The 23,066-nt window shown below is 32.2% G+C and overlaps 3 protein-coding genes across 3 annotated transcripts in view; 2 read left to right on the plus strand and 1 right to left on the minus strand.

Moving 5' to 3' along the window:
- Positions 1-278: 278 nt before the first annotated feature.
- Positions 279-3,133, plus strand: LOC132703677 (pescadillo homolog). Its single transcript, XM_060673083.1, has 4 exons — positions 279-434; positions 488-1,022; positions 1,791-2,740; positions 2,803-3,133. The coding sequence occupies exons 1-4, from the start codon at positions 411-413 to the stop codon at positions 3,067-3,069; spliced, it is 1,776 nt and encodes a 591-aa protein (XP_060529066.1). The 5' UTR covers positions 279-410; the 3' UTR covers positions 3,070-3,133.
- A 421-nt stretch (positions 3,134-3,554) lies between these two features.
- Positions 3,555-7,246, minus strand: LOC132703679 (protein pelota). The gene is made up of 7 exons (XM_060673084.1): positions 7,072-7,246; positions 6,649-6,892; positions 6,319-6,573; positions 6,022-6,244; positions 5,775-5,967; positions 4,015-4,121; positions 3,555-3,815 (listed from the first exon to the last, which is right to left on the minus strand). Exons 1-7 carry the CDS (start codon positions 7,110-7,112, stop codon positions 3,727-3,729), a joined length of 1,152 nt encoding a protein of 383 aa, XP_060529067.1. The 5' UTR covers positions 7,113-7,246; the 3' UTR covers positions 3,555-3,726.
- Positions 7,247-8,724: 1,478 nt separating this feature from the next.
- Positions 8,725-23,066, plus strand: part of LOC132703458 (disintegrin and metalloproteinase domain-containing protein 12) — a 51,751-nt gene continuing 37,409 nt past the window's right edge. Inside the window, exon 1 of the mRNA XM_060672723.1 lies at positions 8,725-8,971. Within this exon, the coding sequence (XP_060528706.1) occupies positions 8,884-8,971 (88 nt within the window). The 5' untranslated portion in view covers positions 8,725-8,883. The remainder of the gene's footprint in view (positions 8,972-23,066) is intronic.

The raw sequence follows: 23,066 nt of genomic DNA on the forward strand, positions 1-23,066 counted from the left end.
TGGTTGCTTCATAAGTTCCTTTATTATTAGCATTGGCAACGCCTCTATATCTCTATACGACATATGTCGAGGAAATTTTTCCCGCTGCTTCTACCACCTATCCTGGCCCATTCGGCTTCCAACAGGCGTGGATCGTAAAAACAGCGGTTCCGGCAACACTCACTTATGCCTTTAAAGCATGCACGTAACTCACATAGCGCTATCCTTACTTAATTTGCTCCACGTTGTTTACTAGTGAAGAAGAAAGTAAACTGAAATCACAGAATACCACTACCTCATTGTTTAGTTGTCTGTGCTGAAAAAAGGAAGAGATATGAATTCCACGTGAAAATGACAATAGAAGAGGGTTAAGTGTTGTAGAAATTTTCTTTAAATTAAACGCTTGAACCAGTTTTAAAAATTTGATAGATATGGTTGCAAAACGAAAGAAAAAGGCAAGTTTGACAGAATTTTTCGGTTCATAGAACTACTACTTTTCTAATTCCAGTATTCTACTGGCGAGGGGGCCCAGTTTCTGACTCGCAAAGCTGCTTTAAAAAAACTACAACTCTCTTTAAATGATTTCCGAAGACTATGTATATTGAAAGGTATATACCCTAGAGAGCCTAGAAACAGAAAACGAGCTCAGAAGGGGCATACTGGAATAAAGACATTATACCATGTAAAAGATATACAGTTCTTACTACACGAGCCAATAATTTGGAGACTACGAGATTACAAAATATTCAATAAGAAAGTGGGTCGAGCCAGGGCGTTGAGGGATTTTGAAAAGTTACACAAATATTTAAACAATCATCCTACTCTAAAGCTAGACCATATTGTGAAGGAAAGATACCCTTCCTTTATAGATGCTTTGCGCGACCTTGACGATTGTTTGACACTTTGCTTTTTATTCAGCACATTTCCCTCCTTGGCTCATGTACCAAGAGATCAGTCATCTTTATGTCGAAGGCTAACTTTGGAATTTTTGCATGCAGTTATTGAAGCTAAGGCACTAAGAAAGGTTTTCATATCAATTAAAGGTATGTATTGAAATTACAGCTTGTTTCAAAAATAGGTCTGCTAATTTTTAGGGTAAATAGAATATTAAAAAATTACCTTAGTTTGGTTAGTAAACATGTGCCCGAAAACTCTTTCTTTAGAAGAGGTAGTAAGAAATCGTTTTTTGTATTTTTTTTAATGGTTTAAGATACCTAAATGAAATTCAGACCAAAAATATATTTAATTGTAACAAGGGAGATAGCATTATTTACGTTTTAATGTGCTGCCCATCACCAGAGGTACTTACTTTCTTTGTATTTGTGCTTAGTATGATCTATTGTGCCACTATCTATAGAAGGTCACCAAGTCATTGGTAAAAATCTGAAATCTCGCACATGCGCATGTTAATGACCTCAAAATTTTCTTCACAGTTGCTTCAGCATTAGGCAGAGCCTCTATATCCCCGTAGTTATACAATTTGTCATCGCAGTAAAGAGAATTTTATGAATAACATCTGTGGAACTATCATGATTGTTTCAGAAACACCTACAAAGTCAAAATACTTTTTTGAACTGAAACATTGTCTGCACTAAGTTTTGCTACGCAAAGGTATTTGTGGTGTAAACTTCCCTTAAGTATCTCAAACTATATCAGAAAAAAAGGCCCTATCTTCTGAGGGAGACATTTTTTGATACATATTCCACCAAACTGACATTATTTTAAATATTCTACTTACCCTGGAAATAATCAGTGCATTTTTTGTATATTTTCTAATATTTCTTGTTTTAACAAGATTAATTATTTTTTAGGTTATTACTATCAAGCAGATATTAAGGGTCAAACTGTAACATGGATAGTGCCCCATCACTTCGCATTTGAACCACAGCAGAAATCTGAAGTTGATTTTAAAATAATGGCTACGTTTGTTGAGTTTTACACAGTAATGTTGGGATTTGTGAATTATAGGTTATACCATACCTTGAACTTATATTACCCACCAAAGTTTTCAAGTGGCAACATCTTGGATAATGAAAAAATATTAGTAGATGAAGATTCATTTGTGGCAGAGAGAGTTGCCGCTTTAAATTTTTCTCTTTCCAAATCCGTAAGTGAAGTAGCCGAAGACGAAATAGAAATCGATAACTTCAGTATTGATGATGCTGATGAAAAAATTGCAGAAATAAAGTTGGAAGCTGAAAAAATAAAACATCTTAAAATTTTGTTTAAAGGGTTAAAGTTTTTCTTGAATCGGGAAGTACCAAGAGAACCTTTAGTGTTTATAATAAGGTGTTTTGGAGGAGAAGTGTCTTGGGATAAAAGTCTTTTTGTGGGATCCACCTTTGATGAAAATGATGAAAGCATAACTCATCAAATTGTAGATAGACCTTCAATGTCCAATCAATATATATCCAGATATTATATTCAGCCCCAATGGATTTTTGATTGTGTAAATGCTAGAGAAATTCTTCCTGTCAACAGGTATTTTATAGGTGAAATTCTACCTCCACATTTGTCTCCATTTATTGACAAAGAAAGGGACCAACAGTACATTCCTCCAGAAGAAAAAGCTTTATATGATCCATCACTCCTGGAAGAGCAACATAAAAAAGATAAAGAAATTGCAAACAGTGAAGAGTATGACAGCGTTGATAGTGATGAGGAGGCGCAACTATATCTAAAAAGCAAAGATGATAATACCAAGGCAAAAGATGATGAATTAGAGTCTGCAGATGAAGATCAGCACAACCACTCAAAGAAGGTAAGGTAACATTGGATGTAGTAGGAAAATATTGTTCTCTAAGTTCTCTACTTCTATTACAGAAACCTAAGCTTTCAGTATCCACTGGTAAAATAGATAAAGAGGTGGCATGGGAAAAAAGCCGCCAAGAAAGGCAAGAATATCGTCTAAGAGAAAAAATGGTAAAAAAGAAACACAAAAAACTTTACAAGAGCATGATGGAAGGTAAAAAGCAGAGGGCTAAGGAGATATGGTTATTAAGGAAGAAAAGAAGATTGCATGATGAGAAACAATCCATAATTCAAAGAAAAAAAACTAAAGCAGATGTAGAAACTAAAAACAAAAAGTGATTTTGTTTTTGTTAAAAGTATGTGACTATTTTGTAATAAAAATACTTTTTCTTTGGTCCATCTATGAACACACTTTTGGTCTCAGCAATTCCAAATGTCCACATAAAAATATGCGCTGTTCTAAAAATTTTCATTTCATATTTCTAATTATTCTATCAGGAATTTTTTGATGTTTTATAAACAGATAATGCATCTTATTTGTTATATTTTGAGTGTATTTATATTTTTTTTTCTATCTTTATTTCTGGATATTTGTTAATTATATATGTTTAATGTACTTATTTGATCATGCTTTTAATGTCATAGATATTTGTCTACCCACTGAATTTGGCTTTATCCAGTCCAATGAATTCAACGGAAAAAAAGTTATATAAGAAACAATTAGTCTTCTCATACTTTGCCCCATAATAAGTTATTTTAAAACAGCTTTCTCTCCAGTTAGAAATTTGAAATGTTTTGTTTCAATTGAATTGACTTAAAGGGAATAAAACATTTCAAAAATGTACATGTAATTACACTTAATAAAATATAACAACAAAAATATTTGCTTAAAAAGATGTACACGGAACAAGAGTAATAACAAAGCCATGTATCAATACACTGATACTGAGATTTGTAAAAATGTACATAGTTCAAAATTGTATACCAAATAATAAATTAACTATTTTCATCCTCCTCGTCACTATCTTCAAGTTCAGGCATTGGGAAACGAAGGATGGCAGCTACACCAGATAACTGTTCCAATTCTAAAAACACATTCTATATACACAAACAAAAAAAGCGAAATTATTTTAAAGTTAAATCGACAAATGATTTCCATAATATAATACTACATTCCAAAAACAAAAAATAAATTAAAAAGAAAAAAACTGAACTTTTTTTGTAATAGTAATACTAGAACCAAATTTTACCAAAATTTATTTCAACAGCATTAACAATACTTACGCTCTCCAGATACGTGCATGCTAGAAAAAATTTTGACATCTCCGCCAGATTCTCTAACAGAGTCTACCAAATTAACATATTGTTTTCGTAGTTTAACATCTTGGCATCTGAAAGTATAATTAAAATTAAAAACTAAGGTTATCTATCTATGAGACAAAAAAAACCGTTCCGGTTAGGACCCAGCGGATTCATTTTCAATTAATATTAATAAGTCAAAAATAAAAAATGAAAAATTATAAAAAAATAAAAAATTGCAAAGGAATATGAATTTGAAAACTTGACAACAGCTGTAGTAAATCTAAAGAATATATTGACTTAGTGCTGGTGAAACACAGCGACAGTGCCGCCCAGCATTTGGCAAACGAATCCAAAGAATCAAATCGCTTTACAAATAAACTTTAAAGTCAATGCAAAATGAGCAAAAGAAAATTATTATTTGTCAAAATGACAATATTCCAAATTCTTTATTTTTCCTTGAACGAAAACGTTCCCACAACAGCGATTGCCTAACCATCTTCTGTTTTTTCGTTTCAAAGGAAATTCCAGACCAAAATGGCATTTAGCAAACTTCCTGCATAATATATTATTTTTTAATACTAAAATGCTGTATATTCACAATCCACTACACAACATTAACATATTTTTATAAATAATTAACAAAACCGTAATATTACCAAAAAACTTAAGTCGATGGGTATAGTGAAACCTTAACAAAATTGATAGAGAGGTGAATACTACAAAATAGTTAGAGAATTTAAAAAAACTCGGAGGAAAATTAAAGTTCGTCAAGTTGGCCATGGTTTAGAAAACTCCATGTGACTATCCGAATAATTTCTATTATTTCTCAACAACTTGGCATCATCTTATTAAAATATAAAATCAAGTATGGTCTCATTAAAACCTTTTTTTCTATGAAGAACATGAATACATTGTATACTACACTACCCAACACTAAAGCTTATTTTGAAATTATTTTTCACCTATGTGTTTATGAAAAAAAAAAAAATCAATGTAGAAAACCCCCATTTTCTGCTAAATTAATACAATTGTTTTGTAATAAAAATTAAAATGAGAGTATGTCCAAAAACTGTATTTTGACCAAAAAGTTAATAAATTATTACAATTTTTAAAAGCATAAAAAATTTTCCATATTTATTTCGTATGCATATGCTACTTTCAAAAAGTTAGGAAAATACATTACAAAAGGAATTTGTGTAATCAGGAAAAATAAATACTTTATGTTGAGTACCCATCTTGAGATATTGTCCAGTAATTTTGGAATTAAAAGATTTGTAATACTGTAATACCACCTATCTGTGGAAATTTTATTTAAAAAAGAAAATAAAGTAAATTAAAAAAACTGTAGTTAGCAAAATTGCAGTATGTACTTCCTTTTTGACAAAAAAGCAGCAAACTAACAGAAGCTGAATCCAAAAATACTCAAGTCAAGGAACAAGTCTTCAGCTCGTTCATACAAACACTTAAAGCATTAGAAACAAAATGAAAGAACTGTCCATCACTACCCTTCTCAAAGTTGATATTGTCAATGTCTCCGACCCTTGCCTTAGCTTGAGCTACTTAAAGGCTATTGTGGTTCACTTATTTGGTTAAAAAGTTCTATGAACAATATAGAAATAAAAACTTTTAAATTTATTATTAATTTATCTCAAATTGAAAAGCCACAACTTATTTTTGAAATTTTTAAATTCCCTATATACAAATAATTAATTATTTTATAGTCAGATATAAAATCATCTTACCGAAAAAGGCTATCAGAAATTAAGAGCGTCTCCACAGCTTGAGCTTCATTTGCCTTTTCAACATGCCTTTTGCCATAAAAAGCTTTTGAAGCTTCGCACTGTAACATTGTATAAAAATTTTGTAATGCCTTAACTTCACCTGCAGCTTTTGTATCTGAAATTTTGTTGATCACTGCCGGATCTTGTAGTACTTCTACAAATAATATAGAGATTACAACATGAACCGTCTTACGAGAAAAAGGTATACCTTTAAGAGAATGTTTGAAACCAGAAGAAGAGTGTACCAACATAAATTTAGACTTATTCTCTAGTAAAATTTTGTTGTCAGTCTTAATAGCCATTTGAAACATATATTCAAAAAATTGGTCTCTGACAAATCCTGGAGAAGCAACCAGTACACATTTAATAACTTCAAAATCGATGTGTCGTAAGATTGCTTGCATTAGATTATCATAGAATTTGGTCAATCCCTATAACATGAATGTTACTAGTTAATTTGGCCAAAACAGGCTAATAGATGAAAAATGCTCCAAAACTATTATACCTTCTCATGTTGTTGGACAAAACCTTTTCTTTTCCTGGGGATAGTAACATCAATTTTTGCCCTTACAATAGTCATGCTTGATGTAATTAAACAAATATAAGCCAATCCTTCTTGCATGATTACTGCCGCTACCTCTGCAGACTTAGCCGGATCACAAGCCATTTCTATTCTGTCCAAAGCTACAGAATCCCACTCATTTTTACATAAAGTAAATTTACGGTTTAACTCGAGATCTAGAGTATGATAAGCACCCATCTAAAGGAAATAGTTAATGCATATGAAATTATTAATTGAAATACCCTCAAGAAAAATCATTTAATTTTATATTACCTTCACATATTGGTTTTCTTCAATATTTCTCCCTTTTAAGCGAAGCATGCATCCTTTTGTATCAAAGTCAATAGATTCTACTGAAATTCTAAGCATAGTTCTCACCCTATTGGACGTTGAAGAACCTGTGGATGATTCATTCTGGACTTTACGTATCGTTGAACTTTTCACTGAATCACCCTCTGATATAAGATTATAAGCATGCCACATATCTTCGGGGTCTTCAGGGATAAGGGTCACATAACTGAGAATAACACTAATCAATAACAATTCATTATAAACTAATATTTAGACTAATAGCAAACAGTTCTTGTTAGGTCAAAAATATCCTTTTTACATTAAAAAAATAAATAGAAAATAAAAGTAATGCCATAAGGCTAGAATTAAATATAACCTTAAATTTATATTAAATATATTACTCACCCCTCGCCAACTTTATCAATATCCTTATGAACCAATTTCATCTTAACAATTTGCTAGCGCTTTTGAGAAATAAAAATGCATACCACTGTATAAAATTTCATTATTTTTTCGTAAAAACACTTATTAATAAAATGCATGACAAAGTGCATAATATGTAATATAAATATAACATACAAATGACGTTTTTCAAAAAACTGAAGTTTGTTCTTGGGTTATTCGAGCAGAATCCTTCGGCCAAAGTCAGAGGAGCAAGTCTCCTTCTCTTCTTCTGAAGGTCGAAAATCGAGAATCTCCGGGCCAAGGAGATGTGCACTTAAGACTTTTTGAAAAATATTTGATCAATCTACTTGTGTAAGCTTGATCCTATAACTTGTTTAGCTTCCCATTATTATCGAGCAGTTTCGCCTGTTTATAATTGTATTAGCAGTGCTAAACTTATGTGAGTTTTAGAAAAGAAGTTATTTGCGTCTTATCACACCTTATGCTTCATTTTTTGACTACTTGATGCCGCAGGACAGAATTTTCTCAGCTCAGCATAAAAATAATATAAAACACAGATTTAAAGTAACCATGTTGTACACATAACATACAGTCCCAACTTGGCAATAGATGAATAAGTTTGTCTGTAATTAGTACTGAACTTTGATAATAGTTACGTTATAACAAAAGATCGTGAGGTGCCTTAAAAAAGAGCATTTGACGATTTAACCAAAATAAAAATAATGACGTCGGCATAAAATACGCAGTTTTTACGACAGTCTTATAGACAAGATTATTTCATGTCGTGAAAATAAGGCCCTCTAAAAGAATTAGATTAGTTTCGTTTCGCCGACAAGGTATTATCGCATTTAATTTAAGTTTGCGCGGAAAATTCATCCTATATATAAGAAAATATCAATGCCGCAATAGCGCCACTACATTGTCTATTTATTTTGCTTTCTTAGCTTTTGAAAAAAACGTTAAAATTTGTGTACATGTATATCTATACAGGAAAAATGCACAACTTAGGAAAGTCCCTGTCGTAGCTCACCTAAGACTAAGATTGTATTCAATTCAAGTTAAATCGGTGCCATATTTTTTAATTCATTCGTTTTCAAATTCAACTTGCATGTTTAAAATTCAAAATTTAATGATTAACATACCTATTAACAATTTTATTTTCAAAGGCTGCAAAAATTTTGTATTATATTTATTATCTGAAATAATCTTCTACAACATATATATAATACAACGTATGGCGTGGGTTAATATAAGGTGAATCAAAATTACATTGTACAAAATACTATGACAGAACTTCTCGATATGAAATGGTTTTGTATATTTTTTGCTATTACTTGCTTGTTAAAATCTTGAATAATTCATAATACCAAAATCAATGCTAACTAATTATAAGGATATATTTTAGAAGTTTTGAAAGGATCCAAAAGTTTTCTGCGGGACTCATGCTTGCATGAAAATTTTCAAGAAAGTTACAAAACATTATAAAATATTCACATTTAACTAAATATTGTTTTGGTTTTAAATTTTATTTCCCTCATATAAGAAATATAAAGCTCCCTCAGTAGAACAGAAAACAATCAACCATTAGCATTCCTCCAAGTATCATAAGTCTACCCACAATAAGATGGCGCAGTCCTACAAACCAAAACGGCGACCTCCAATTTATGAGTAAAGGGACGACTGTGGAATAGGAACAACAAACAAAAGCAAAACAGAATAGTCGACCGTAAGCGAGCTGCACTGTGATCGTTCTGGTCGAACTTTTTCTATACATTGTGGTTGTGCAGCATGAATTCGGTTGTTTCGTGAAATATGGCAAACATTTTGACTCGTGTTTGGATGGTGATATTTATGTTACAAGGTGCTTATAATGAGGATAATTTTCCAACACAGCAAAGAAGTAAGTTTGTTTCTTCCGTTCTCTCTCTCTTTCTTAAACCTCAAGCTTGGTTGTTACGTTAGTAAATATAATTAAAGCGTCGCATTTTAAGTTAAGACATATTTCATCTTTACATGATTTCATACATGTTCACTAATTAAATATACACTCCTTAGAACAGCCTAATAATATCAAATTAATACTTTGATAACAAAAAAAAGGCAAGATCGAGGTTAGTAATACCTTAGAGTATAATTTTATTTAGTCTGAGGCTGATAAATTGGTAGTCAGTCAAGAAATTAGTAAATAATTATCAAATATAAAATATCAAAAGTTGCTCCAGTTATATGGAAAAGAAAGAAACAATTTTAGACAATTACCTTCCCAACTTTAGCTTATGTAAATTTTGCTTATTTTAATTGTTAGGACACTTTATATTTTTTCCCAAAAAAAGGATATAAAGACACTTTATATTCTTTCCCAAAAAAATGATATAAAGAATACAAAAGAATACAATCTGCATTTCTCAAATATTTGATTGTCTACCAAATTATAGGCATATAATTATTAAAAATTATGAATTGTTTAAGTCATTCAAACGTGCTTCTTGTTACCCCTCAAAAGCTTCCAAAATGAGGACACATTCAAAGCCTACATTTTCTTATCACTCCGATTTTTAATATACTTTATACTTACCGGGTGTTTTAAATTCTCTCAGCAATGAGATCGTGGAAACGGTAAGCAAAACGAAATGTCGAACATTACTTTGAATTTTCTTAATTCCACAAAGGATGAAGCTTAAAAAGTCCAAGTATGTGATGTTCTTAAAATTTTAAAATAAACCCGAAGAAACAAAATTTCCGAAAGCAATAAAGATAACTCCATTTTTTTATTGTAATATTAGCCAGCTATTTAATACGCACCTCTCTTACGGTTTCTGAAATCCCAATGATGAGAGTCGAATGTAAAACACCCAGTAAAGGGATTTTTTCAATTTTGGCAGACTCAGTAGTACAGTACAGTAATTTTTGTACAAAAAAAATCAGTCATTTTTAAAATAATAAGTAGAATAATTGGCTATACTTCCGACGTTCATAAAACAATCTCTTCAAGTAATGTTTTAAGCGCGGTTCAAGTTTTTCATTATGTAGTCCAAATACGTGGACTTGCGTGGTTTTACATAAAAGTACATATAAGAGAAGCCATCCCTGATCGAAAGCCCCATTTTCACAACACAATTTGTTCCCTCGACTACAAACGTTGCACGACCTTGAGCCGTTCTCATGGACGCCGGACGTTGCAACAAATTTTTTGTAAAAAGTTTTTTTTGTTGTGAAGTGACAATTTACTTTCGTGGTATTTTAATATATTTGAAAATGGGGCTAGAAAAAAATTTGAAGAATTATGTAAAGGTAAGTCAATTTCTTTGCATTTATGAGATTGTCTTTATTTGTGCAGAATCTTAGCATGTAAATATTCGGGCAACAAATTGCAGCAACTTTTTGCAACGTAGAAATTACGCATAAAGATAATTGGGTATTATCTACAAGACGAGCGCAAAAAATTTAAATGCGTTGGCGGTCAACGATTAATTTCAGTTTCTGCACTTAAAATACCGCTCTCGTATTCGCCTTGCGGATAAAAATTTATAGGACAGCTGGGGTTTGATAAAATAAAAGTTTTATGAACTTGCTCAGCCGAGCGTATCACAAACAAAACTTGTAAAAAAGGCGATAGAGAGGAAACGACACACAAATGTGTTGCATCCCGAGTATCCGGTTCCCTTTGAAGACGTCACGCCAGTCGATGGAGTCTCTTATCCACTTATAAAACGGTGTTGCCGCTTGGTTAGGACTAAGGAGAAACCTATTTTAGAATAATGGAACTGACTTAGATAAATAAAAAAGTGTTTTGAAAATACATATTTAGTTCTTCGCTAGACAAAGTTCTTACAGCAGCATTTTGTTGCGACCGAGACCACCTCGCACCTTGGTTAGTTGGTTTCCTCGAAAATTAGCCTTTCTGGAAACCCTTAAGAGATACGAAAAAAAGTTTCGTACAAAAGTTTCTTAGACTCACCTGAAGATTTAAAATATTATTTTGTTGATACAAGGTGTCTAAAAGTGTCCCTCCGACATCAACTTGGTTATTTTAAATGGTACACGCTCTATATTTCGACATTTTTTGAATCCTTGGTTAATATAAAGGTCACTTTCTTAAGAAATTCCTATTCGAATTTTGCAAGGTTGAGGCAGAAATTGAGGTTATGTGTTTATTTTTTTTTCATATTTTGGTTGTCCCATATAAAATCGTGTATAGAAATATGCAAAACAACGAAAAAAAAACAGAAATGTCAAAGTTTGTTTATACCTTAATGCGTCAAAAAGAATATTGTGATGTCATAGTCAACTATATCTTTAAATATTTTGATATTTCTTTGTTGTTTTTGTTTGAAACGTATTTTAAGAAGAACATTTTTAACTAAACTTTATGGACTGAATTAACACTTTTTAGTTAACTTTTTTTATAGATTTATTTATTCAAATTTGTTTCCTTGATTAGTTAGCCTATATAGTTGAATTATTAATTTTTTTTGTTTGGTATTTTCTTTAAATATGAATTCCGGAGTTTTATTAAATCTATGTTGTTATCAATAGATTTTATTCGTATATCTGGAGTATTATATCCTTAAAAGAAGTAGGGTCATGTCTTTGCTATTTAAAAAATACCTAATATTGCCAACAAATGACCTAATGTGGGCAGCTTTAAATTCAACCAGAATTTATACGGATGTTTTCTTAAACTTCGAATATCTCAAAAAGTAAGAAAAGTTTAAATATGAGATAAATTACAAATTCACCTTTCTTTTATCCTAGAATTAATATCTGAATAAAAATATTGGGTGTTCCATTTGAAAATCTTGAGATTTTGTTAATTGAATTAGCCAAAATGCACCACTTATTTAGGACACCCTGTATAAGCTGTATCTGTCAAACTGATTGAGTATTGCATCATCTCTTTAGTTTGTGTTGAAATTTTCGTTGCAATACCTGGATCATTAGAGTCACAACACAATTTTATATGGGGCAATCAAAATATGAAAAAAAAAACACATAACCTCAATTTCTGCCTAAATTATGCAAATTTCTTAAGAAAGTGACCTTGATTTTAACCAAGGATTCCAAAAATGTCGAAATATTCAGGGTGGTTTTTTAAATAACAAAGTTGATGTCGGAGGGGGGGGGGGGGACACTTTTGAGACACTCAACAAAATTATAATATTTTAAATGTTTAAGAAAGTCCAAGAAACTTTTGTACGAAACTTTTTTCGTATCGCCTATGGGTTTCCAGATCGTATAGTGGATCGTTTTATTTGGCACACGATAATTCTTCATCAGCTACAAAAGAGTGGCAAGCGAACCATAATTAATCACCACAACTTATGTTTTGTTTAATAATGTAATCTGAAAAGGGCCAGAATTAGTAAAAAATTCACGGTGGACGATAGGTTGGAAGTTTATTAAAACACAAACTGGGATCGTATAGTTAACAGCATCTTTGATATTTTAAATGTGACACCCAATGTGTATTGTGATTGTATTCATATTTCCAAGAAGAAAAGATCGATATATCGTCATCGCTTGTGCAAATTACCAACATTCAAGACGATCCTATGCCCTACTATCTACCATCCGCCCTGAGTCGCCCTGTATATTAACGAATGTTCACTGCTCGACTGGCTGACCTACAAATATACGTCAATAAATTTTGAGGATCATTAAGTAAATCCCTCGGTAAATCCATTAAAACAAAAAAAAAGTAGGGCTTTTAGGAATTTTCTAGGGAACATAGGGAATTTGCTAGGGAAGGCATTTTTATAGGACTTGCGCAGTCAACAGAAAAAGCAAGTACAACTCAAGTTTGTACAACGTCAAGCATTTATACACGCTCATAATCGCATTCGTAACTTTTACGAACTTATTCGTTTTTGGATACATTTTAGCAAAACAACACGGTGGCGTGAAAATTGAAAGGTTCTTAAATCCGTGACTCAAGTAGTGAACCTTTGCGGTTGTCGGTTTTTTAACAGTCCCTTTGTTACTGCTGGAATTCTATGATATTTGGGTCAGTTCCTGTTATTCTGTTGCTGAGTATATACGTACTTTTACTATGATTAAAAATGCGTATATGGGAGGGAGAGTACAACTTGGCAGCAATGACACGAATCAAACATTTAACGCATTCTTTTCCATTTCCGCTGTTCCAATGTTGGGCGCGCGTTTATTGTGTTTTTTTTTGTTTTTAATTATATAGTAATGGAGTGGGCAGAAGAAAATTTGAATATGCTCATCGATTCCTATCGAAGTAAATCTCTATTGTGGGATCCACAGCATAACGGATCATTAAAAAAAACGCTTATAACTCCAACTAATTTCATGATACTTTAAATCCAGCTGTACTCATCCCTAAAATTGTATATATCTCCTAGCGCGACCGAGACATGACTAAAAGTGAATGTTCAAAGCGCGTTTGAGGGTTTCCTAATGGTTCGTAGGAGACTCATGAAATAATACTGCAACTAGCAGCGAACGCGTGGCGCGTTAATGTATATGTTCTGCAAAGTTGTAGAACCACAATTTTCTTTACAAGCCATCGCAAGCCTTCAATATTTTGAAAACTGCAAAAAGAAAGTTTGCTAGAAGAACTTCGTCAAAATATGAAATGCAAAAGGTATCAATGAAAATGTTTTGTAATATTTTTCTAAATTTAGAAAAAAACTGGCAAACTAATGAAAAAAAAGTTAGGTTACCTCATTTTTGTTAGTACGTTCTCTATATAAAAAAAGGTCCAAGTGGGTCACTCAATGATGAGAAACCAATCATCATATTGACCGACAAGGTTAGCCACGGATTTAGTTTATGATAAATCGTACATTGAACTTTATGCCAGTCTTGTAACCCTGCATCGGGCGGCTAAAGTGCTCAGCTAACTGTAAATTGTGAATACTATCTCGTTGCTATTATTAGACTTGTGCATTCAAAGTTGGTGTCCGGATCCATTTGGAGACGAAAATTGGATCGGAGTATTGTACATTTTTTATCGTAAATCATTGCTAGTTTTAACGATGTTGCTAAATTGTTTAATCAGCTTCATAAACAAATTAGGAATTTTTGGAAAGAATTTTATGCCAAAAATTAGACATTTTAATTATGTACACCGTGTGCCAAATAAATCGATCCATTATACGATATGGAAACCCATAGGAGATACGAAAAAACAGTTTCGTTCAAAAGTTTCTTGGACTCTCCTGAAGATTTAAAACATTATAATTTTGTTAATACAGTGTGTCCCAACATTGTTATTTAAAATGGAACACCCTGTATATTTCGAAATTTTTGTATTCCTTGTTTAAAATAAATGTCACCTAACAAATTCCTACTCGAATTTTGCATAATTTAGACATACAAAATTGTGTTGTGACGGTACTGATCCAAGTATTGCAACGAAAATTTAACCACAGACTAAGAAGAAAATGCACTACTCAATCAGTTTGACAGATGCGCCTCAGCTTATACAGGGTGTCCCAAATAGGTGTTGCCGTTTTGGCGAATTCAATTAACAAAATCTCAAGATTTTCAAATGGAACACACTATATTTTTATTCAGATATCAATTCTAGGACAAAATATAAAGTAAGTTTGTAATTTATCTTATATTTAAATTTTCCTTACTTTTAATATTCGAGGTTTAAGATAACATCCGTATAAATTCTAATTGAATTTAAAGCTGACCACATTAGGTCACTTGTTGGCAATATTAGATATTTTTTAAATAGCAAAGACATGATAGTTATCAAGTTTTTGGTTAGTATATATTTCAATTCAGTTTCTTCTGATAAAAGGGTGCTGGGTTTCTCCCTTTTATCAGATATATTTTAGAACACCTGATATGACAGATCCTGGATAATTCTATTAAATATAAACTTTCTTTGATACTGTCTTAATGCAAAGGCTGCTTTTTTACCATTGGTCAGGTAACATTCATAGAATTTTAGCCGTTCCTGAGCAGAATATTGCGGCATTGTAACCAAAAAAACTATAACTTATTTTAAATACAAATAAAATATATACTACTAAAAATTAATTATGGACTTTTTAAATAGATATATGAATAACAACAAAAACATAAATGTCAAGTTTGTTTATACCTTAATATGTCAAAAAAAAAGAGTTTGCTACATTTTTAAATATTTTGATATTTGCTTGTTCTTTTGATGTCAGATGAAACGAGTATTTTAAGAGGAACATTTTTTAACTAAACTTTATGGACCGAATTTACGAACTGTTTTTAGTTAACTTGTGGTTTTATAGATTTATTTATTCAAATTTGTTACCTTGTTTAGTTAGTCTACAAACTATTTATTTTTATTATTAGGTATTTTCAATCAAGCTAGATGATTAACTATTAAATGTTTCTTCAAATATGAATTCCGATATTAAAACTGTAGTATTGAGTTGATTTTTTTCAAAATTTATATCTGGAGTATTATATCTTTATGAGAAATAGTATCATGTGTTTGCTATTTAAAAAATACCTAATATTGCCAACAAGTGATCTAATATGGGCAGCTTTAAATTCAACAAGAATTTAAACGAGTATTATTTTAAACCTTGAATATCTCAAAAAGTAAGGAAAATTTCAATATAAAATAAATTACATTATTTTAATTATTTTTTGTCCTAGAATTGATATCTGAATAAAAATATAGTGTGTTCCATTTGAAAATCTTGAGATTTTGTTCATTGAATTCGCCAAAACGGCAACACCTGTTTGGGACACACTGAATAAGCTGAGGTGCATCTGTGAAACTGATCGAGTAGTGCATCATATCCTTACTCTGTGGTTAAATTTTCTTTGCAATGCCTGGATTAGTAGCGTCACAACACAATTTTATATGGGGCAATCAAAATAAGAAAAAAAAACACATAACCTCAATTTCTGACCTTTATTTCCATTCCATTTCTATTTAAAATAACAATGTTGATGTCGGGGACACCCTGTACCAACAAAATTATAATATTTTAAATGTTCAGGAGAGTCCAAGAAATTTTTGTACGAAACTTTTTTTCGTATCTCCTATGGGTTTCCGGATCGTATAATGGATCGTTTTATTTGGCGGTGTACGTGCATGCCAAAAATAAAAGGGGGTCCCATCATTTACGCGGGCACTGTAGATATAGGGTCGCGGCAGAAATAGTGAAAGCAAAATTGGAATAAAGAAAACAGAAACAGTTGAAAATACTTACCATGTTGCTGCAAAACGGAGAATTAATTAAGTCAACTTTCTCCTTTTATTGTATATGGTCAATTTTGTTTTATATCGGCGGCTCATAGTGGACGATGACTTATGTATCCGCACACTTGATCATCGAATTTATTTTAAATCATTAATTCGAGAATTAGTTACACTGGGGGACGTATATTAGGGAATTGCATTGACAATCTCAAATATTTTCAAGCCGGCAACATCTTACTTAATATCATCATCAAATCATCCTAAACTTTATTTTCAGTGAGGTTGTTTTAGATAAACTGATCTAAAAAGTGTTGGCGAAAAGTTATAGAAAAATCGAACTGAGATGGCTTTTACTTGATGAAAATCCATTTATCAAAATAAATAAGAACTAAAAGTTCAGATTTTCACGAAATTGTATATTTTTACATGACAATCGTTTCGACAACACCGTGTCTTTATCAAATGTCATTTGATATATATAATTTCGTGAAAATCTGAACTTTTAGTTCTTATTTATTTTAAAAGTTATATAAATACAACCTGCAGAGTTTTTACTTGACATAAATTCAGTAAAATAATTTACGAGGAAGTTTTAATTACATGTACTGGCTAAAAATTAATTTATTTCAAAAACGTTGCCTTAGGGCGCAAATATTCAAAAGACACTTAAACAGAATTGATCTGGTTTCAGAAAGTTAATGTTTGCTGATACGAGTGGCAAACAGTTTTGTTCGCTGAAAATATGGATTTGTTGGCACGAACGGCACTGATGTAAATGTTTTAGAAAACATGTACATGGAAATATGGCCCTTAGTGAAACATTGGCGTGTACCAAAATCCAACACATTTTCAATAAATCTCGAAAACGGAACATTTCCGGATGCATGTAACACCTGTATACAGGTTATACGACGCCGAATATTTATATTCCCACAAGTTTTACTTTTGGGTTATGAAGGGGTGCTGATATGTAGTAATATGTGCTAAAAATATCAAAATTATATTGATTAGTTATTGGGTACAGTTTTGCAATACCGCAAAAAAATTAACTGAGTGACGTGCGACGAATGACCATCAGAATTGACAAAGCTCAAAATATCACCAGTGGTTAAAATCAACAATTTAAGACGTCACGCGCTTCCGGAATTTGAGTCACCAGTGGCAAAATCACGTGGCGCCGATTAATCGATTTTCGTTTCTTCGGTAATTTAATTCCTTTTAGGAATCTGAACGTTCGGTTCATTTACACTGGATCAAGTCCAAAACGAGACGAGACAAATAAAATAAAAATCGGTCGTCGTCGGTTACATTAACCGGTGCGAGGAAGATGAGAAAAATGCAGACGATCCGGTGGCTGCCAAGATTAGCGTCTCCGCAGGGGACATTTAACTCAACTCTTTCTGTTTTTAACATTCTAATTTTGGTTTAAATTATAGGTACTAACTACAGCGGCTGATGTTTTTTGTAAATTTTCAGTTCGTTGCGATAATATTACTTGTCTAATAGCTCTACGATAATAGATAACAGTACGAAATGGAACGTTTTAAATCAGTTACGGGATTAGGATCGAACACAAGCAGATACGGAATCGGAATACTTATAATAAATTCACAGCGAAGTATATGTATTTTTATATAGGGAATCAACTATTCTGAATTGCAATCTCCATTTGTTACCATCACAAATATATAACGATAATTATCGAAAGGTCGTTAACATTTTGTATGTAGAAGTATGCGACTATAAAAATGCAAAGTCCTATAATTGTTCGGAGATGAGTTCTACGTCATGTAGACACAATAGGTTTCATTTCGAATCCCATTGAATGTAGTTATGTATTATACAATACGCTCGTTTTTACAGTTTCCTACTTTTAATTTATAACATTACTGTTCTGTTCGCTAATTGTAATATCTATGTTTAACACTAATGTGGCTGAAAAGTGCGTCATTTTGTTGATTTTCTGAATCGATACTGTCTCAGAGTAATGCTAACTAAAAAAAAGAATACGCAACAATAAATACAAGTAAATCAAACATAAGGGAACGACAATTTCGCCGTACGAACTCTCAATTTACTGAATTTGGCGAAGTTTTCCGAAATGCATAATTTTTATTATACAGATAAAAGTTTGTAAAAAATGCAGTGCTTGGTTTACCGCACTGTATATTAAAAATTTATTTATGTTAAAACTGAAAAAGGTATTTGTAATAACGCAACTCTAGCGGATAAAACGAATCTTCACAATATAAAGAAATGTCTGCCCTCTGAAAACTGTCCACAAGTTTTTTTTCCGTGTTTTCGAGCTTCCACCAAGTGAAGGCAGGCAATAAAAAATGCTTATCAACGAACACCCGTGCGAAGTGAATTGGAGTCGTATAAAAATAAAAATGGGCGACACCTTTATAAGAACCAAACGCTAGTCACACTGATAGGCTTGCAAGTAGTGCAGGTGGAAATTTCACAACGACCATAATGTGATATCAGCATACTATTGAAATAAGGGCACAGAGAAGGCCTTTAAGAATTTTCAGTTAAATAATGTTATTGATATGTTTTTATACGACCTCCACTCGTGCGACGTTCCGTGTTTCGTATACCGTCATCAATTTTGTTTCCTTTTGTTGGCGCCATATTAGGTTTTTAAAACGAGTTCCTTTTTGTTCTGATTTCATTGATATATAAGGGGGAAGGGGGAGGTCATTTAGATTTAAATAACTTAGAATTTAGTTTAGCATTTATTGATACGTTTAGAATTCCCCATCAGAAGATAGTTTCCTAAGACCTCTATATACATATATTTTTTTCATATAGCAACTAGACATTTAGAGGCCCAGACAGTACAGGAACTCATGAAGCAACTATGTAATTTTTTTTCGAACAGGTCCATTCAACGTGCGCATGCGCGAGATTTGAAATTTCGTTTTTAACCAATGGCAGTCTAAAGAGTATAAGATAGAGGGGAAGGTCCTGTAATTCTTGTACGCAAAAACATATTACCCAAACATTCTTCATACCTATTTAAGTGTACCTAAAAATATAGGGAATTCTGTTTAGTAATTTCTGTAAGTCTATTTTCCAGTTTGTTAAATGTAAAATATATAGGAATCACTGTTTCTCTAAGATCCTATTAGGTCCTTACATTTGCCACATTTGCTGTAATTATGCAAGTTTGTGAGTACGGTAAGGAGATATTGACACCAAAAATGAAAACAAAAATGGCACATCATAATAATTAATATTAAATTAATTAAATTAATGTAGCAGCTTTTGCAGTTGGAGGGTGACGCATGCGCAAAAGTTCCTCGTCTCTACTAAAATATCATTGCCACCTCCGGCGCATCAATTTTTACCGTAGTAGGGCCACTAGATTGTCTTATAGCTATATGATTTTTCTTCTTCTATGTAATCTTATCCTGCTTATAATACTAAAAAAAACCGTTTATGATACTTTCGACGGCAGCTAGGGATTTCCACTTTTGAAGGAAGCTTTCTTCGAAAAGTGTATTGCAAATTTTATCGTTCAACACCAACTTTAACATATATTTTAACACCGTTTTTTGCATATAATTTGATTTTTTTACAAATCTCCTCTTTTTTTTATTTCTAAAAACCCGTTTATCATACCTTCGACGGCAGCTGGCGGTTCCATTTTAGAAGGGAACGTTCAAAGACGCCTCAAATTGTCTCCTTTAAATGTTTTTGTTCAACACCGTTTTTTACATATTAGTTTTTATTTTTTAAAATCTTCTCTTTCTCTTAATTCTAACGCGTTAGAAAAAACGTTTTTCTACTCCCGTCTGCAAAACACTTAATTAGCCACCGATCTAGCGTGCGGGAAGCGTCACTTTACCACGTCAGTTTCGTTTCCTATGAATCCGAGCCACTTCGGACATTTCCGAGATTTTGCCGCACGGATTTGGGAGCAATCGGATGTTTTCGGAGATATTTCCCACGCTTTGAATTTTAACGTTTGTCAATTCTGACGGTCATGTCAGTGAATGCATTCGAGTTGTTTTGCGAAAATGTATCCAAAAACTAACGGTCGTAGAAAAAGTATAGTATGCAACACGTTCGGTAAACTTTTTAACTCACTCGTTTATTAAAACCTCGCTCCGCTCGTGTCAAATAAACTCGTGAGTCAAATGCCGTTTACCGCACTTGCATAATATACTATTATTATACAGATAACGGCAGCTTAGAGTTCCGCTATTAAAGAGAACTTTCTAAGGCTCTTCGAAATGTTCTCTACAAATTTTAGCGCAGTCTTTTAGATATATTTTTGATTCTTTAAAAAATCATCTTCTCTTTCTGTTAGTTGTAAAAACTCGCTTGAAAACACGTTTATGATACTTTTGACGGCAGCTAAGAAGTTCCACTACTGAAAGCACTTTTGCAAGGCCCTTCAAAATGTTCCCACCAAATTTTATCGTGTGATACCAATTTTTGCATATATTTTGTTAAAATTTGATCTTCTCTTAATCCTAGAAATGCGTTTACGATACCTTCGACGACAGCTAGAGGCGTTCCGTTTGTGAGACGTTGTTTTAATAATGTCCTGTATGATAGCCTCCCTCTCTCAAACAAATTATGTTATTTAATAGCATTTCTGCCCACGCCAATCTCTCAAATTCGTATCAATCGAATCCAGCACAACCAAAGAACCTTGGAGCCTTAGAGTAACAGTAAAATTCGACTTTTCCTTTGTTCTTCTCTGTAAGGTTTATTTTCAAAAAAATTTCTTTATTTATAGCCAATCAATGCATTAGGACTGAGATTTTGATTTTTGATTGTGAAATATTTAATTTAAAAAAATCAATTTTCTTTTTATTAGCAAAATGCCAAATGTCTATCCCTATTTCGCAGTTTTTACCTGGCCTTGCTTTTAAGGACCTTTGGGTTTGGTTTGGGTACAATTGCGAACATTTGGCCGCTGTGTCCGGAAGATACGGCAGCTGCTCTAAATGGGCAGCCTGCGCTTTTTTGGCAGCTGAGGTATTACACCTGCCTTTGCCTATCTCGCAGTCTTGGTGTTGAAAATTTTTTAGCGCAAGTTTTATCACCGGAAATGTATTCTGCAATTTCATTATAGGCAAATGACAGGTTCATTAAGCATTATTAACGAAATAAATAGAATCATCTCCTACACAACCGGCAGACAACACGATATTTTTTAAATACTTAAGTTTGCGAACAGTTGTATCATAGCACGAAAATTAACTGATACCCTTTATTGATATTATTTTCCAAGAGGGTGATTTCTCATATTTTTTCTTATTTAATAAATCGAAAATAGAATTAATATATAATAGAGAGAAAAGAACTAAAATTGGGACACAGCGTTCAATATACCTGAATTTTCTTGGATAGCCCGTAAATGAAGAGAAAGTTTGCATTTTCGTCGTTGACCTTGCATAAATGTGCTGCATTTCATTTGATAAGTCGAAGTAACTTACATTCGGTCAATTTGGTATTTTATGTGATCTATACACATCAATTATAAACTGTAGTTTAGTGTAAACCCTATAATCCAACACAAATGTTCACATAAAAATTTGCAACGGATTCATATTTTTAAGGAATGCTAAACATTTTTTTCCTCAAATAAGACAGAACTGCCAAGTTTTCTAGTTGAAAACCATGAAATAAATGTGGTTGGTAAGTAAACAAAATTAGCGTATGGTTATAACTGGAGAACCAGAATAGCGTTTATTGACAACGACTGTTATGTATCAAAAATTATTGAGTTAGCAATAACCATTATTGTTAACTTGAAATAGAATCGTTATGAACTGCTATGAATGTTTTTAATATAAAGTAGAAAAAAATCCTATTTATTTGTTACACGTATTCATCGATGATAATCATTTATTGTCTTTAGGCAACTAATTATTGATTAATCATAAAATATATAAATCAGAAATAATTGCAAATTAAAGGCAAACTTGTTCCAATACGTATTGGAAATTGCTGCTTCTTGCATGGAAAAATAGTAGCTTTATCTCTTGATTTCTGAACTGGGCGTTCATTGTATAAACACACTAATGTTATACTTCACGTTGATAGCGCTCTACTGTAACATTTTTTTAATTTTACTTAATTTGGTACAAAATGGATTTGGAATTATATCTTCTTGAAAAGAAGGATATTTGTTCCCCAATAACACTTCACTTCTACGGCCACATTGATTAAGTTTGTTAGTAGGATCACACCATTGCCCTTGTTACTTATTATTTAAGTTTATGAAAACTTAGGGGAAAATATTTTAAAATTTCTTCATATGTGTAACAAAAATGGTGTCCCTACTATTTATGCTATATGTATTGTACTGTATGCCTGATGGGACTAAACGCGATTATTGGTTATATTTTAAAATCGATAGTAATGGTTTTTGCGGACATCATAATTAATTTGCGTAGATCGGATCTAAATCGAGGTTGCGATATCCGTTACGACCCGACGTGTGCATTAAAAACTATGGCCGAATTAGGAATACACGGACAATGTAAACAGGGCGAACCACCAGCCACTGAGATATACCTACAGATAACCCACATAGGGCACATATAGGCCGCGAAGGAAATAATGAATTAAACTTGTGAATTTGGCGTAGTGGCTACAATACAGAACCATTTAAAGATTACGAAAATTTGTATCCGGTTATATGGTTATATAGCAAAGAAAATATTTCAAGTAAAATATTTGTTTTGCGAAAAACGTACCGTTTACTTAAATTAAAAAATAATAAAACTATTACAGCCACCTATTTATATACTATAATTATAAAGGTTAGCTTAATAAATATTTAAAGTCTGCCATC

The sequence above is a fragment of the Cylas formicarius genome, unplaced genomic scaffold (assembly GCF_029955315.1).
Source record: "Cylas formicarius isolate icCylForm1 unplaced genomic scaffold, icCylForm1.1 PGA_scaffold_6__28_contigs__length_40554024, whole genome shotgun sequence".
In the NCBI taxonomy this organism is placed as follows: domain Eukaryota; kingdom Metazoa; phylum Arthropoda; class Insecta; order Coleoptera; family Brentidae; genus Cylas; species Cylas formicarius.

Coding starts and splice junctions, on each gene's coding strand:
- LOC132703677 (XM_060673083.1), top strand. CDS start 411: ATGGTTGCAAAACGAAAGAAAAAG. Junction 1,023..1,790: donor GGTTTTCATATCAATTAAAG/GTATGTATTGAA, acceptor ATTATTTTTTAG/GTTATTACTATCAAGCAGAT. Junction 2,741..2,802: donor AGCACAACCACTCAAAGAAG/GTAAGGTAACAT, acceptor CTTCTATTACAG/AAACCTAAGCTTTCAGTATC.
- LOC132703679 (XM_060673084.1), bottom strand. CDS start 7,112: ATGAAATTGGTTCATAAGGATATTGATAAAGTTGGCGAGGG. Junction 6,893..7,071: donor ATTGATAAAGTTGGCGAGGG/GTGAGTAATATA, acceptor TGTTATTCTCAG/TTATGTGACCCTTATCCCTG. Junction 4,122..5,774: donor ATTTCTGATAGCCTTTTTCG/GTAAGATGATTT, acceptor TTATACTTTCAG/ATGCCAAGATGTTAAACTAC.